Raw genomic sequence first — 16,209 nt, 5'->3', positions numbered from 1 at the left:
CCATCTCCAGCATATTGGCTAGCTTGTTAGCTCTTAGTTCGTTTTGTATATTATCTAATACTTTAACCACGCTGTTTTATACATTCACTTTTCCATTGTAAGAATGTCTGTAAACTTCAGTTGCATAACTAGAGGCTAAGACCCTTAGTTACATAGATGCATAACTTTAAGTGGTCATTGAGTGCCCACTTTTTTCACTTTATTTGCTGCTTTCCTTAAACAGCAAAACATGAACATCAATTTGTGTATTGTCAGTGACGCGGGGAAAAACAAACATACAAAACAAATGAGGTAAATTCACCATCAACTTATAAAATATGCGAAGGTGATAGAAGAATGATGAAATTTGACCTGCTTTCAAGGTTTTTATTTACATGAATATCTGATATATGTCCTAAACTTCCTATTACAGTACACATTCAATGAAATACAATAAGCTATAAAAAGACCCAGTTTGTTTTCTGTTTCAGGAGCTGCACGGGACTGAAGCCTAAGAAGACACAGTCGCAGGTGCCTCTGCGTCTAATCCATCCCTACAGATTAAAGTCACCACGGCAGATTAGCGGGTTAAGGTGAGACAACAGGACTGTGTTCAAGTGAGGGTCTTCTGGCTCTGAACCACTGCTTGACGGCACTCTGCATATTGATGTGTTTTACTGATGCATTTCACAAGATTTCTAAAAAGTAAACTAAAAAGAGTCAAGTGAATGTTTTTAAGTCCTCTTTCCTCGATTATTAACATCAGGTGGGATTCACCAAGCACTTGTGTTCGGATTTGACTGGCTTTTTTTTATATATATATTCCCAGGGAGCTCTTTATAATCCAGAAACAATCGATAATCTTTTGCTTAGACTCTTTCAAAACAAAGCCTGTACTAATCGACACATAATTGTAACCTAAAACAGTTTTTATTTTATTCTTTTTACAGTCAACAGAAGAAACATTCCTCAAAATAAAATTATAATACAATAAATGTCAGTAATAATAATTAATAATATTCCTTTCAAATGACAAACCAGTTCAAACGTTTATTCAGGAATGAGTTGAGAACCTGGTTTGATATTGCCACTCGATCATGTTTATTCATAAAACACATCACCGATATGACTAGGATTACACTTGAAAATGATTTCATTATAACCCAGTCTTGAGAGTGTGGCTATGTTCCAGTACAGCAGGGGCGGCCAACCAGTCAGAGGCTAAGAGCCACATTGTTTTACTGTGTTACTGAGAAGAGCCACATCCTACAAACATGTCAGGCTGTGAGGCTCACCTGAACAGCTGGTCACGTGACTTAGCGACAGTATAGCAGTTAAAGCACATCCTTGTGTGTCACAGGGTTGCTGGTTCGCGTCCGGCATATGTCTCTTGTGCATGTATTTTTAAAATTCATACATTTTACCGTGATCCTCCTCGAAATAGCAAGCGGTGTAGATAGAAATGTGTGCGCCATTTATTTTACTTCAAAGTTGAACGCAAGTCTTTGAACAATATTTTGACATTTAGCTCTTACTTTTTCATCTTATTTCCCGTATAAACAGTCATCTCAACAGCAACTTGACCAAAATCGCAGCCAGTTTGGCGGCTCATTTGGTGAGGAGCCACATTAAACTGGGGAATGAGCCGCGGGTTGGCCAGGCCTGCAATACAGTATTGGAGAGAAGTTACTTTGCCGTTCCACCTGAGGTAGTACATTTGCCCCTCTCATCACATTTCACAAAGTACTTTCTCAAACGTGTGTCACTGTGCATTTGCATGGATTCATGTGTGTTTGTTGCCATGATGTCATTTCCTTCCTCCTGTGTTCTCAAAAAATAGATAACCACTCGGACATTAAAAGAAGATGACCTTTGTAAATCTGTGTGGATAGGTCACCAGTCCATCACTAACCTCTGCACCATCCTGCCCATGTTTAAAAGTGAAGCTGAATTTGAGAGATCCTGATGACACCATGTCATCATTCATCATCGAAGTTGGCAAAAGCAGGATACCAGTAGCTGTCCTTCCTCTCCAATCGACCTCGGGCATCGTTTTTTTTCTTCTGCTTTCTCACTTGGTTGATTCTGGAGACCTGAGCCGCGGCGAGGCTGATCATGCAGACCTGCCGAGAGACAAGGACGTTGCTGACGGATCAGGAAAAGTCTGCAGGTAACGTGGGTACCTCCAGCAGCAGCAGGCCTGAGGTCAGTCCAGCCACCAGCAACAGGTGGTTCTTGCACCACAAAATGATCTTCTCCAGGCAGCCTATGGTGAAGATGTCCTGGCTGGCGGGACGCTCCTCCAGCTTCTGCGTCCCATAACCACACATGGTGTTGAGCACCGTCTGTGCGACAACCGGCGTCAGACAGTTGGCATCAAGAAGTGACGTTTCGTTAACAGTGTACTGACACGCATGTTTCAAATAAAGGTTTGTTTTATTATTATTTTAGTAGACATGTGAAAGCTGGCTGTTAAGAGGCTGGTAAAAAAAACACTCTTCCTTCCTGAAGTGCAAGTCATGGGCAAAGTGAAAGTAATAAGGAAGCACACGATTGTAGTTATCTGACTTATTTATTCAAGAAACCAGGGACAAGGGTCGCCCAAGAATTGTAGCCACCTTGACACTTGTATCTAGTCAACAGTGAGGAGAGCTCAGGAAAACATATCATTATAAATTCACAATGGGACACAAAGGCATTATTTCAATAACGTCATATTTTGTGTGCTTTTTTTCTAAAATGCATCCCGTAATCGAAGATGAAACGTAAATGCTATGCTTTGTTTCAAAACAAGTCCCACACTGAACAGACTGGCAGCTTCAACTGGGTCCAAATCGTCTGGAACTTTGTGATTTTCAGGAAAAACTCTTGTTTTCATTCCTCGGTGAAGGAGATGCTCAAGTGGTTCATGATGGGAGATGAGGAGTGAGACATGCTAGTTCAGCTTCACAAACTCACATGAGGACCGGACACCAACACCAACTCCGACATATAGTGGCTTCGTGAATGTGGTCTGGACTCTGTGTAGGAGGGTCATGGTGTCAGAGGCACTGTAGAAGGACAGAAGCCCTGCAGAGTGATCCAGATAGACGCCCACTCTGGAGGAAGGACGTACTGAGACCTCATGGGTAACGCTGTCATGCAAAAATTCGCAACCAGAATGTGTGCTCCAACACAGAGACCAGGACTTGTCGTTGAATCCAAATTCCTGATGTTCTTCTGTGCTGCTCTTCAAAGCGACCGCGACAGAGACTCCCACGGTCCACTTCACCTCCCAGTACCCACGTCCAGTCAGAGTCTCTCTGCTCAGGACCTGCCACTCATCTGTGAATCTGTCCGGGTGGTGAGGACGAAGATGCTTCTTACTCACTCCTTTGACCTTCCTGTTTCCCTCAGACAGCTGCAGGCAAGCGTGTGCGGTGTTTGGATTCAGAGTGATGTCACGGGAGTATATGAGAAACTCGGCTCTAGTCTGGGGCTCAGCCTCCAACAGCAGATGCTCCTCTGGAGTCAGCGACATGCTTGTCCACCTGTCTCTCAGAAAGTCCTGGAGTTGATCTCTGCAGGCCAACAGGGCTGCGGCCACGTTTCTGGAGTAGTTGTGTGGACACACGTTGGCCCTGGACACGGTGCTGGACACTCCGACCTCTGACAGTGAAGCAAATTTCTGGAGGAAGTTTGTGTGATCCTCGGTCTGTAACAGCTTCTCCAGCTCTGCATCTTTCCTCCTCAGCTCAGTGATCTCTTTCCTCAGCTCTTCCTGAAGCATCTGAACTTGACTCACATCGGCCTCGCTCTGTGATTTGATTTGCTGCTCCACCTCAGACCTTCTCCTCTGGAAGAGAGTTGTCATCTGTGTGAAGATCTCATCACTGTCCTTCTCTGCTCTCTCAGCAGAGACGGTGATGCTCTTCTCCTCCTGCTGAAGCTGCCTCAGATCCTTCTCCGTCTTCCTGATAGTCTGCTGTGTCCTTCCCCGACTCTGCTCCGCCTCCTTCTCTTGTTCGCCTCTTGCCGCCGCAGCCGAGACCGTGTCGTGGTCTTTATGTCCATCCACTGCGCAGAGATAGCAGATGACCTGCCGATCGGTTCGGCAGAAGATCTTCATGACCTCTCTGTGACTGGTGCAGATGTTCTCCTCCAACTGCCTGACTGGATTGACCAGCTTGTGTCTCTTGAAGGCTGACTCTCGTAGGTGAGGCTGGAGGTGTTGCTCACAGAACGACACCAGACAGACCTGACAGGACTTGAAGGCTCTCATCTTCCTCCCTGTGCAGGAGTCACAGCACACGTCATCAGGTCCGGCGTAGCTGCAGACGGCAGCAGCGGTCGCGGCGTGTGGTCTAGTCTTGTTCAGCGCCTCCACTAACTCAGCTATCAAGGTGTTCTTCTGCAAGGACGGCCTCGGTGTGAAGGTCTGTGAGCACTGAGGACACCTGTAGACGTTCTTGTCCGCTTCTCTGTCCCAGGAGCCATTGATACAGGTCATGCAGTAGTTGTGTCCACAGGGCAGCGTGACCGGGTCTGTTAGCAGGTCCAAACAGATGGGGCAGGAGAAGCACTCTCTCTGCAGATCAACTCTGGTCTGTGCCATTTCACTCCTCTCTGAAGACTGACTTGCTTTCATTTCCTGGAAACTGGAACCAGTGAGAGGAGGCATCACGTGATCAAGCAAGAGCTCTGATTCAAGGGTCGGCTCCACCTCTATTTGCTTCAGAGGAGGTGGAGTCTTCAGAGGATCCACTCAGGTCACGTGATGCTGTTAAAGTGACAGTCTTCATCTCTGGTCCAGCTGATGATACAGATGTGACCTCGAGAGCACCTGAGAGCGTGTGACCTGATCAGACTCCATCAGATCTGAAGTCTTTGACCCTCCACTCAAAAGCTCATCTGAGAGCAGATCTTCACCAGTCTTCCCTCTGTCCTTCTGAGCGTCTGTCTCAGCTTGAGGACAGACGAGGACACCCTTGTACACTTTGGCCTCACATGGATCTGACCATAGATCTTCTTCTGTGATCTCTGACACAAGCTTCAGCAGTGATCATCTCCCAGCAGATGTCACTCAGCCTCTGTTCTCTGCTTGATCCACACACTTTCCTACCATCCACTCTTGATTCACCCTGTCCCACCCACCCACTCTGGTATGATGCTTAACATTATCCTCATCTTATTATTTTGCTTTGTTCAGTCTATTATTATTATTATTATTATTATTATTATTATTATTATTATTATTATTATTATAGTTGTTGTTGTTGTTGTTGTTGTTGTTATTATTATTAGGTGTTATTTTCTATTTTGTTTGTGGTCTTCGATATGTTTCGTTTCATTTGTAATGTTGAACGTAACACTGGTTCTATATGTTTTGTTTTCAACGCATTTGTGTGTGCACGTTTGTTTTTTTGTAATCACTGACATCCGAGTTTTTCGACTGTGGCTCTCCTGCAGGCTGAGTGACAGTGAAAGTGAGCAATGATGTTACACACAGTCCTCGGGTTCTTGTTTCCCAGAAGTCACGTGATTTCTCCGGCACTCGAACTCATGAAGGTGGGGTGTGGTGGGTGAGTGTAAATACAAATGGTTCCGAGGCCTCTGGTGACACCTGGTGGTAAAAGTAGCGCACAACACATTGCACGTACCCTAATGTTTGTTTCCTGAATGACCTCATTTGAACTCTTTGACCTCATATCAGATGAACGGACAGTTTCTCAATCGTTCCGCCGTCAGTTCAGACCTCACTCTGACCTGCGTGTGAGGAGCTTGACTTCCAGAACACTGTCTGAGGTCACCTGGTTCAGGACTTCAGTGCAGCAGGAGAAGGGAACCCCGCAGGCCTCCAGGCTGGGGTTGGTGTCCGAGCAGTCGAAGTAGACATTCCGAGACCAGTCCTTATAGCTCTCCACCCCGCAGCACTGGAACTGAAGAGGCAGAGATGAATATGCACCTGCTGGTCCAGCTCCTGCTGCTGTCACAGGACCTCCAGACTCTTGGTCCCACATTTCAAAGGCATTTTATTAGTGTACATAAGCTACTATTCATTTCTTTAATATACCCGAGTACAGTAATATCCAAGTTATAATGTTCCAGGTGCTTACGTGAGACAGTATTCTGCGTCCTTGGAACTTCAACATTTTCCTTTGTAACATTTATTTTCAGTTAGAGGCGTGAGTGTAGAAGTTTTAGGGCCAAAAGTCATTAAGCAAGAGTAAAATCTGCAACCAAGGACTTGGATTCATGTATTTATTAATATGATTTCTAATAATTCTAGAAAAAGATTACTTTTTATCTTTTTTTAATTATGCATGTTACATTAAATATTTGATTTTAAGAATTTAGGAAAACTCTTTTTAATGACAACAGACAGTAGGTGATAATATAAACATTGTAGGATCCTAAAATTGGAATGTTAAATGTATAAAATGAAAGAGAAATAAAAATAAAGAATGTTTTCTTTTAGTTAAAACTATGTTTCTTATAACATATTTATGAACCAGTAATGCAAATGCTGTAATACAGTGCAGGAGGGGAAAAGCATCTCTTTTACCTTCTTCTGGATGAAGTCGATGGCGTTCTCCAGGTCCCGGTCCTCCCTGTACTGGATTATGGCCTTCATCATCAGCTTCTCCGTCCTCTCCATCACCTGACGAGAGCAGCGTTAGATCTAGCAGTTACTCAGTGTTTGACGACAAACAAACAACTCACCATGTCGGTGAAGAGGTAGCCAACTACCCCAGCTGTGATCTGCAGGAGCAGGATTACCGTCAGGATCCCAAGGAACTAGACAGAGAAGCTGCTATTAGCGCTCCCAACACTCCACTCCTGGGTTCCTACCATCTTCAGCAGACAGGTGATGTTGCGCAGCGCTCCGAAACATCCGAAGAAAGTGATGAGGAACATGACAGAGCCGATGACGATGAGCAGCAGAGCTGGATCCATGGTGAGAGTGTCCACCACATCTGCACAAGAACCATGGTTAGTCAGGCCCAAAACTCAAAAGGACGCACAGCAGACAGTCTGGCCAATTGCCCTCGACATTGCTAGCCATCCAAAACAAATGGCTGAACTGAACCATGCCTCCACACTCCTTCAAACCAGGTTTGAAGCCTAGTTAAATATAACTGAGCACCACTCGAAAGATGTACCCACATATACATATACATATGTCCACACAAGAATAGTTAGACCATTCACACACACACACACAGTTCAAGCACTTACTTGACTCCACTATGTTATTTCAGCACTTTTATCATGAACACATGAAGCAAGTCATTTTTGGCACCTGACCTTTCTCTTTGGCAACTTTGGCGTAGATTCCTACGGCGATAAAAACGGCACTCAAGACCTGTGGAGACACAACGATGGTGACATTACAACAACAATCTGATCCACAAACATCTCTGATACACAGGTCACCTGCGCTCCAGGTTGACAGCTCATCTGTCTGTGCCTCTCCAGACAAGTTCTTTCAGGTGCAGGTGAGGAGAAAAGGTGGTTTCATAAACACTTCATTCTTTTCTTGCAGCGAAATGGAATCACTTATTTGAGAAGATCAAGTGGAACTTGTTGTATGTTCGACCGTGTCACTTCCAACCCATCCTCACTTCAGTGGCATGATCGAAATGTGTCGATCAAGAAATCACAGTTTACAGAATTTACCAGCATAAGAAGATGCAACATTTCAAGAGTCCATTCACCAAACTCTCCCTTCAAAATCTGTTTCATTTCTGGTGCTGAAAGTGTTTTTTCTAGACACTTTTGCTTTGAACTGATGGACTGACATCAATGTTCCGCTACCTCTGTTAAGACTCATTTTAGAATAACTAAGATAAGTTAGATTAAGTCTTCTTGTTGTAAACCTGCATCCACCACAAATGGTGTCAGGGGAGGAATGACTTGCAACCACCACATGAGGGAGTGATAGTGAAGCATGAGAACATGTGTTGGAGGAGTGAATGTACAGACTGATCTGAAGTTCAGACACTTGAGACTGGATCTCTTCACCCATGATGAGAGCTTCAGATCCACTCAAACTGTCAACCCTCCCTCAGCAGTTGAACAGTCATATCTGCTCTGGTGCCAAGTTCTGCATGGTGAATGAATGAATAAGGATCCAGGAGGAACTCACCCAGAAGACGTAGCAGAAGATGAACAAACAGTACTTGATGCCTCGGTATCCTCTCATGTCCGCTCACCAGTGTGGTTCTGCTCCACGTCTGTTTTCTCCACTCTCACACTCCAGGAGCGTGTGGAGGCCTGCTGGGCGCATTCCTGCTGCCAGAGTCGTCATCTATGTGGGGGGACTCCTGGCTCACAGGTGCGTTGCTGTCAAAAATGATCGCCTAAAGGCTGAACGCTGTCCGCTTTGGTCCTGAAATGATTCCATTTAAGCTACGTTTTACATCCACTTTGTTATATTCAATTATGCAGAGACGATGATTTCAATCAGCGCGTTTCAATGAGAGACGCAATAACAAAATGAAACTGAGCTGGCAAAGTTGTTTTCAGAGCTCCACACAGAAGAAGCCTGTCCACAAGGAAATATCTCTGAAGTTTATGCTGCTTTATGGCTTGGTTCAAAAGATTCAGGGCTTTGAGGAGAGTGGTTCTCCTGCTTCACCCGTGTTGTATTACACTGTATTATGGGAGACTCCGTGGAAAATACCAACCCGTGAGGATGATCAGAAAATGCTTACCCGGAACAAAATGGGAGGCATTTGTGCACACGCAGTCTCAGAGGAAGTTGCTGCACTCGCTCTGTAGAGTTTGTCACGCTCCATATAGTAACCCAAAGGCAAAAGCAAGTAAGAGGATCACATGGTCTAACAAGCCAGTCAGTCTACTGTCAACTTAGGAATGTAAATTTCATTGGACTGACAGAACAACTCACAAGGTTTCTGGTTTTAGGGTCATTGTTCCAAAGAGAATTCCCACAATCTCCATACTCCTGAACTCCATCTACAGTCATGAGACGGTGATGAAGAATGAGCTGAGCCAAAGCTCCATTCCTACTTTCACCTGTTGGTCATCAAACTTCAGCAGGTGACAGTGAGGTGTCCAGTTGTGTGGGAGACTCAAAGCCCCTTCAAATGCAATGGAGTCAAAAGATGTGACAAGCTTTTCAGAAAGCCTCGCAGGCGCGTCCCTGATGGGGATGCTCAGATCTGTGCCGGGGGGAGGCCCAGGTCAGCGCCTGGACACGTGGAAGAGACCCTCAGTTGCCCTGGACAGCCCTCAGTAGTATCCCAGAAGAACTGCAGGAGGCTTCATCAGGGAGGGGAGCCTGGGCTTCTTTGCTGTGGATGGAAGAAGACAATTGATGTTGCCAGATTGTCTATGCTGTGGTCACTGGATTGAGGCAGGGCTGCAGCAGGTTTAATGAGATTAGGATCAGATGAGCTCACACCTGACCAGTTCAAACCAGTAAGACAAAAACAAATAGTTTATCTGATCCTCTTCTTAAATGTATGTTAATGTGAATGAGCTACCTACAACAACGATTCCTTGTTTCTGTTTGGTCTCCTCTCTTCAGCCGCCCTGCTCCTCCCCACCCTCCATCACAGCAGATGGTTGCCAGAGGATTATTCCCTCCACTCTTGAGCAGTCTCCGGTGAGTCAAGCGTCTTCCTGCGTCTCCTCCGTGAACTCCAGCACCTGTTGGGAGACATGGGGCTTCTGAAGATCTTCTCATCCATCAAGGATCGAGCAGAGAAGTTCCTCAACGAGAAGAACGTGGTGACAGACTTCCTGGGAAAGGTGGAGGAGAAGACCGGGATTAAGAAGAAGATCTTAGCTGCTGGTCAGTGAGTACTGGTGGTGTTGTTGTGCGTGTTGGAGTGGGTCAATGATTAACCCAGGCTGTTGTCTAAGAGAGTGTGTGTTTGCTGAGCAGTTTAAATAAACGTCTAATGGTTAATACTATTGAAGTCCAACAAAGACAACAGATTCAAAGCTAGTCCAAGGTTTTGCCAACGCACTCCTTCAAATCCTGCTCCTTCAAGGTGGCGCAGAAGGATTTTTTTTCACATCCAACTAGCTATCACGCTTCTAGATTTTGGGGTGGGAGTTTCGTCACAGTTCTGAGAGCATTCTTCATGCCTGGTTAGCTCCACAGGAGCCTGTGAGGTGAGCCGTGTTAGCTCTGTGGCTTGGTGTTGCTGCCACTTGTAAGTTGCTGTGACTGCAACCTAAATTGCATCCGGTGTTTATTATCACTTACAGTAAAGACAGTTTTTTTCTTGAATGTAGCCATTAGCAGGATGGTGCCAAATGTCAGTGCCGTTATTAGCATGAAATTGTTGTCGTTAAATGGACAAACCACAGCTCAATGGACTTTTGTGTAGGTTATTTTTGGAAGTAGAGCAACCAAAACGGCACACTGGGTTTAAAGTGCACCTCTCTTTAGAGGATGAGTCCCAGCCAATCCTGCTTGGTTTAAGTTTGGGTGAGAGTCGTGGTTATGGTTAGCCTTTTGTTTTGCATGGTTGCTCTGTGACACAAGCACCAAATTTTAGTGAGAACAAAACAAAACCAGACAGTTCTCCAACAACACCTGTGGTTGATGTTTAGAATTTCAGTCACCTGATGTCCACCTGCTGTCTTTTTTGTGTCGTCGCATGTGACCTAGATTAAGTTTCAGGTAATCTGGTCACGCCACATGTCCACAGCTGTTAACACAAACAGATTACCAGTTCTGAAACTGGACACATGCTGCGTGATTGCACCTTTACGTTCTCCAAGGCCTATAACTCAGCGAGCAGCTAGTCTGTCCATTTATCTACTTCAGGTTGCTCTGAGGTGTCGGCTAACTGACATGATGTAACATCAGATATTTCTCTTCTCCACTGTGGCTCTGATCCTGCAATATAGTGAAGCTGCGTTTGTGTATCAATGCTTCGTGATGATAAGTTACACTCAAGTAGCTGCTATGAGGCCTTAGTCTATTGGGAACTCTGAGGTCAATGAGTCTCCACATTGACTCCAAACATCTTCACCAGTTCCAGTACTGGACATCAGAGGATATACTGTAGGGTCACCCTCGATGGATCAGTACCCTGTGCACTCATTGCAATGAATAACCTTCGTGGGTGACGGGGGTTTAGTTTTACTTTAGTTGCTGTCATGACTGATGATGCTGACTGGTCAACACCCTGAGCTTCTGCGACTCACTTTGAGGTTTTCTACACACTAGCTGTATAATTCAGTGAGGTCAGTGAAGGTAGACGTTGGCCTGCTGCACCGTGATATTGTCACATGGGCTCAATATCGGGATAGTAGTGTGTGATACTACCGCAATATTTTACGGTAATGGTAATGTCATCATACATAGATTCATGGTGGATCAAGGAATTCCATCCACGATGAATCGCCATGTTCGAGTCAATTAGGGATTTCAGAATGTATTGCCATGTCATAGCCAATACAAAGCATTGTCAATCAATTTCACAGGAAGGACAGGCCAGTAAAGCAAAGTACATAATGTGCTGCTGTTATGTATAAGCACAGAATGGTGACGGACAAGGTGGTCATGCATATTCGTTGAGTTGGCATGTTGTGTAGCTATTCTTCAAGTTTTCAAGTGTCCCATTGTTCGTGCAGCGAAAGCCAGAGTGGCTCCTGACTTAAATCTGTTGCATGTTTTCTTCTGAGACTGGTTTACCTCCTCCACCTAGTACCTCTTCCTTCCTTTAATTTCCCTTCAAAGAGTACTCTGCCACAGCAACCGCTCCTTTCATGAAAAGCAGAGCCACCCTATGGAGCTTTCTAGAACTGTTGCCGTTTTGAGAGGATCTTGTTAGAACGTCTACATGTTTGTAGTTTGAATTTTGATATTTGGCATCCATCCGTTTCCTGTCTTGGATCAGCCCGGGGTCCACCTCCCAGTTGCCTGGAGCGACCTGCAGTGGCGTCAACACATGTATGATTTAACTTCGGATAGACCTGTTGCTTTGTCCGATCATTTTAATAAGCCACTACTCAAATGTCTATTCCACTTGTGTCATTTTTTTGTTTTTGTGATTCTTGTCGGTAAAAGTTCATCTTCAGTGCATTAGAGAAGAATCCTTTTAGTGGAACAGCATCTACTGTTGTTTGTCAGCCATGTGATTAAATTCAGCTGGAAAAACTATTTTTAAACGCACGACAACAAAGCACTGTGATCTTTAAGTTCATTTTTGAGACGATCATGTCTCACTATCGAACAATGGTGGGTCAAAGTCATTCATCGGAGCAGCAAGTGTGGGTGGCTCATGAATGAACGAGCTGTTGGATGAGGGGGTGAGGGCACTCATGTAGACTCAGCTGATCATGGCTCACTCAGGACATGATGTCACCGGCGCCTGGTGCACACTGTCGCGCTGCAGTTAAATCAGCTTATCAGAGAGGGAGAGCAGAGCTGCCTCCATGTGTGACCCTAAGCTGATCAGAGGTAGGACAGCGTTTGCATCACTTCCTGTTCTGAACACTGGCAATGAAGTAAGGTAGTGTGTTTGAGTGTTTGATGTTGGAAACAGAATAGCAAGGAGGTCTGTCCTCTGAACTGCCGCAGCTCATACTGTCGCTTGACAAAGTCAGGTTTAATTTTTCTGTAGTTTTCCTCTTGTACCCTCTTTTTAGCTGGATGTTGCTCTGCCTGTACAGCACCACTTGAAGCCACTGTGCCTGCAGATGTTGTAGAAACTATTGAAGACATTCATGCTTGTTTATTAGTCTGGGCGCACAACATTGTTCAAAAACAACTTCTCAAACTCCCAGAACGCTGAGGTGAGCAGCTGGGAGCTGCAGGAAAATTGCGGGCAAAGTGTGGTCCTGAGGCCACATGTGTCCCTTTGATGAGGTCCGAGTAAAAGTGTGGCACTGATCAAATGTTTCTGACAGTTAACTGACAATGGATTTGGACTTTCTTCCAATTCACAACTGGTCTAGCTTTAACTTTGACCTGAGACTTGAACAAAATTTTCCCTAAAATGATTGCTGATTAGCAATATTATCTAACTTTTTTTTTTACCATTGTCTTTCAAATATCAACCTTAAATCACTATTTTCATTTATTGTGCAATCCTTTTATTTGATCATAGCCCCAGCCGCAAATATAGCCCAACTTCCATCTTTTGGGATCTAATTTTAGCTGTTATCCTTTACTCACGTCTGTTTTGCCCTTTGTCATCAGCTTGATGGCCCCTCTAAACAGTGATAGTATATAATGTGGCCCCATCTGCGCTAAAGCTTCTCTGTGGTCAGAAAACCAAATATGTTCTTCTTCTTCTAGTTTTTGGTGAACTTCAACTGAGTTTGTAATTTAAGTTTAAGCCGGCCTAAAATGACTTGGCTAACATGTGTTCCATGTGAATGGACCAGCTTAGTCATAACTGTGACCCAAGAGACAGAAATATAAAGAGCCGGTTCAATTTAAGGAAGTGAAAGTGCAAACCTGAAGCCCAAATAAAGCACAGCATGAGAAAGAAAGGTAGTGTAGCATGGATTCTGTCAGAGTGCTGCGTCCGTATATATCTGACAATCTAGTATTCTAGTCTCATGTGGCGCTGAAGTCATGTCCTTCAGTCATGTTTTCAAAGTTGAGGTGTGATAACTGAATTACCCAAATCAAACGAAGAGATTTGTGCAGGTTCTGACACATTCTTTATGTTTGTGTGACAGAAAAGATTCGTAGTTTTCTTTTGATTTCTTTTTTCATTAGTTGTTAAGTCACATTTGAAAGTGGTTCATCATATCAGTCTTCTGTTGGGTCATGGGTAAAATATATGCTTTGTAGCATATTGTGAAGTACATTATCGTATAATTGCAGCCTAGCGTCTTGTACATTACAGTCAATTCGCTGTCACAGAAGTTCCAAGTGTAATTTTATCTCACCATATCCATATGTTGGACTCTCAGGTGCCGTCTCAGTGACCGGACTCTACCTCATATATGGATACGGTGCCTCGCTCGTCTGCAACCTGATTGGTTTTGTTTACCCGGCGTACTTTTCGTGAGTATCCGCCTAAACATTTCTCTGTTTCATCCAGATCAGGCTCAGAGTGCGCATTATTTGATTTATGTATTTGAGCCGTTTGGACTGATATTGGATGGATGGATTCAGACTTGAGTCATGATGGTTTTCAATTTGCTCCAACTTTAAAAACGGTTTCTGAAGCTCCCTTAAGCTCTTGTCTGGTCCTTCCAGAATCAAGGCCATCGAAAGTCCCACCAAAGAAGACGACACCAAATGGCTGACGTACTGGGTCGTGTACGGAGTCTTCAGCCTGGGCGAGTTCTTCTCTGATATTTTCCTTTACTGGTTTCCGTTCTACTATGCGTTTAAGGTGAGTCCAAGCTACAACCAGGAGCCCTTAGACTGGCTGTTGACGTCTGTGTGTGTTCCAGTGTCTGTTTCTACTATGGTGCATGGCTCCTACTTCCTGGAACGGCTCTCAGATCATATACAACAGAGTGGTTCGACCCATTTTCCTCCGCCACGAGGCCATTGTGGACAATATGGTCAGTGACCTGAGTGGGAAAGCCATGAGTGCTGCTGAGAACCTCACCAGAGAAGGTACCGACAGTCTGCTGTCTCAGCTGCAAAAGTCACTCACACACAAGTACAGACCAGGGACACCATCATGTACAAGGAGGGACGACAGTGGTACGATAGATACTGCGGATAACAGCCCTTTGTGTACCAGTGACTTTCTATATGCCAGTATTGAACTGTAGCATGTGTATATCAGTGACTGACTCAAGCAAATCTCTATGATACATCCATGTATACTAATAATGCCTCAGTATATACCAGTTACTCTGCCACTATGGATCAGTGATGGACCAGTGCTCCATCCTAATACAGTATATATCATTGATACATCCCTGTATACCAGTGACAGATCCCTATGTACCTGTGCTCCATCCATATGTACCAGCGATACATCCGCATATACACACAATACTTCTGAATATACCCGTGATAAATCTGCATACGCCACATACCAATGATACCAATGATCTGTATATACTAGTGATAATCCTCTTCCTCTTCTGTCTCAGTTCTGTCCACGCTGGTGAAGAACAAAGCTCTGGTGACTCCAGCGCCTCCGTCTGAGCCCAAAAGTTTGCCTAGCACATCTCAAGAACCTTCTCCAACAAAAAGAAGCTCTTCTAAACAATCGAAGGAGACGCAACCCGTGAGTAACACTGACCCTCTGGTGCGGTAGTCTCGCGTCATGGAAAGGCTTCAGTGAGTGCCTGAGGCAAGGTTAGTGGAACGCTGCCAATCGCTAGCTCAGCAGATGTGAGGCTCACAGAAACAGCTAGTGGAGTTTAAGAGATTCTGTTGGCCTCCGCTGGCCACACCAGGAACTGAAGCCCAGCGTATTGGCGATGGATGTGCACTGCCTCACACTAACTCAACTGTTGTTGTGGCTGCAGCTGTTCCTGGGTTAGCACACGGTAGGACATATAGCTGTGAAAGTGGTGTTATTGTGGTGACCTCTAGAGATCCCTGTGATGTGCAAGTGACGTCATGGGTCTCCATAGCGCTCCTTCATGAGTGTGTAGTTGAATCTGATGTACTCTCTGCTTGTTCTCAGTCCTGACAAACAGCTAGCAGATGGCTTACTGGCCATCCACTGATGTGCATGTGTAGGTTCAGGAACGACTTGTTAAAAATAGTTTGGGCTCTTGTTGTCTTGCAGGCTGAAGCTGGTGAGGACCATCGCTGACACTGAAGCTTTTTTTTTTTTTAATTGCCATTTTGTATCGACAAATTTGATCTCAAATCGTGTCCTTTTCAATGTTTTCAATGTCTTTTATTTTCTACTTTGTTCTCTTCATCTGTCGTCACTTGAGTCTGCAGCGGTGTGTCGCACATGTCTGGAGAGTAGAAACTCTGGTACTTTCGAACATCTGGATCATAAAGGGCCATCGACATCTTCATGCTGATGTTGTTAGTAGAGATAGTCTCCTGTTTCACTGGACAAGATTACATCAATAAAGCTGTTATCTTCGTCACATCCTCATGACTCTTGACAGTGTTACCTCCACTGATGTGCAGGTGGATGTTTGGCTCCCTTTATTCCAGTTTCTCTGTTGTCTCCACAACTTTGTCGCAACACAAATTTAAAAAGAAGCTCATTTGTTTGCCTGGTTGGGGGCCGCTTGAGTCCGGTGGCCTGGGCTCCATGCTGCCAATGCTGAATTACTCTGCGCTACCATGCCACTCCACTAGGTGGCTCTGAC

General features: G+C 44.8%; 3 protein-coding genes across 10 annotated transcripts; 1 reads left to right on the top strand and 2 right to left on the bottom strand.

Annotated features, from left to right (window-relative positions):
* Window positions 1-399: 399 nt before the first annotated feature.
* On the bottom strand, window positions 400-9,802 carry zgc:113223 (uncharacterized protein LOC541424 homolog). Of its 6 annotated transcripts, XM_053853580.1 has the most exons (10): window positions 9,472-9,802; window positions 8,870-9,275; window positions 8,108-8,350; window positions 7,267-7,324; window positions 6,811-6,935; window positions 6,682-6,756; window positions 6,524-6,619; window positions 5,769-5,897; window positions 2,163-2,324; window positions 400-2,102 (listed from the first exon to the last, which is right to left on the bottom strand). In XM_053853580.1, the coding sequence occupies exons 3-10, from the start codon at window positions 8,162-8,164 to the stop codon at window positions 1,959-1,961; spliced, it is 846 nt and encodes a 281-aa protein (XP_053709555.1). In that variant the 5' UTR covers window positions 8,165-8,350; window positions 8,870-9,275; window positions 9,472-9,802; the 3' UTR covers window positions 400-1,958. The 6 variants fall into 6 exon arrangements, with proteins under 6 accessions (XP_053709555.1, XP_053709559.1, XP_053709561.1 ...); XM_053853584.1 differs by having other exon boundaries at window positions 7,396-9,275; XM_053853586.1 differs by having other exon boundaries at window positions 6,682-6,720; window positions 8,108-9,275.
* On the bottom strand, window positions 2,546-5,081 carry LOC128752399 (tripartite motif-containing protein 16-like). The gene has a single exon (XM_053853563.1). The coding sequence runs from the start codon at window positions 4,637-4,639 to the stop codon at window positions 2,915-2,917; it is 1,725 nt and encodes a 574-aa protein (XP_053709538.1). The 5' UTR covers window positions 4,640-5,081; the 3' UTR covers window positions 2,546-2,914.
* Window positions 9,531-15,948, top strand: reep6 (receptor accessory protein 6). Of its 3 annotated transcripts, XM_053853598.1 has the most exons (7): window positions 9,549-9,778; window positions 13,873-13,966; window positions 14,162-14,300; window positions 14,362-14,530; window positions 15,019-15,155; window positions 15,400-15,420; window positions 15,666-15,948. In XM_053853598.1, the coding sequence occupies exons 1-6, from the start codon at window positions 9,646-9,648 to the stop codon at window positions 15,412-15,414; spliced, it is 687 nt and encodes a 228-aa protein (XP_053709573.1). In that variant the 5' UTR covers window positions 9,549-9,645; the 3' UTR covers window positions 15,415-15,420; window positions 15,666-15,948. The 3 variants fall into 3 exon arrangements, with proteins under 3 accessions (XP_053709572.1, XP_053709573.1, XP_053709574.1); XM_053853597.1 differs by lacking the exon at window positions 15,400-15,420 and having other exon boundaries at window positions 9,531-9,778; XM_053853599.1 differs by lacking the exons at window positions 9,549-9,778; window positions 15,400-15,420 and adding an exon at window positions 10,132-12,406.
* Window positions 15,949-16,209: the final 261 nt, after the last annotated feature.

This window comes from Synchiropus splendidus, chromosome 1 (assembly GCF_027744825.2).
Source record: "Synchiropus splendidus isolate RoL2022-P1 chromosome 1, RoL_Sspl_1.0, whole genome shotgun sequence".
Taxonomy (NCBI): Eukaryota; Metazoa; Chordata; class Actinopteri; order Syngnathiformes; family Callionymidae; genus Synchiropus; species Synchiropus splendidus.
This window is presented reverse-complemented; position numbering and strand designations above follow the sequence as displayed.

Coding starts and splice junctions, on each gene's coding strand:
- reep6 (XM_053853597.1), top strand. CDS start 9,646: ATGGGGCTTCTGAAGATCTTCTCATCCATCAAGGATCGAGCAGAGAAG. Junction 9,779..13,872: donor GAAGAAGATCTTAGCTGCTG/GTCAGTGAGTAC, acceptor TTGGACTCTCAG/GTGCCGTCTCAGTGACCGGA. Junction 13,967..14,161: donor GTTTACCCGGCGTACTTTTC/GTGAGTATCCGC, acceptor TGGTCCTTCCAG/AATCAAGGCCATCGAAAGTC.
- LOC128752399 (XM_053853563.1), bottom strand. CDS start 4,639: ATGCCTCCTCTCACTGGTTCCAGTTTCCAGGAAATGAAAGCAAGTCAG.
- zgc:113223 (XM_053853580.1), bottom strand. CDS start 8,164: ATGAGAGGATACCGAGGCATCAAGTACTGTTTGTTCATCTTCTGCTAC. Junction 6,936..7,266: donor CAAAGTTGCCAAAGAGAAAG/GTCAGGTGCCAA, acceptor GTTCTTGTGCAG/ATGTGGTGGACACTCTCACC. Junction 2,103..2,162: donor CAGGCCTGCTGCTGCTGGAG/GTACCCACGTTA, acceptor GTCTCTCGGCAG/GTCTGCATGATCAGCCTCGC.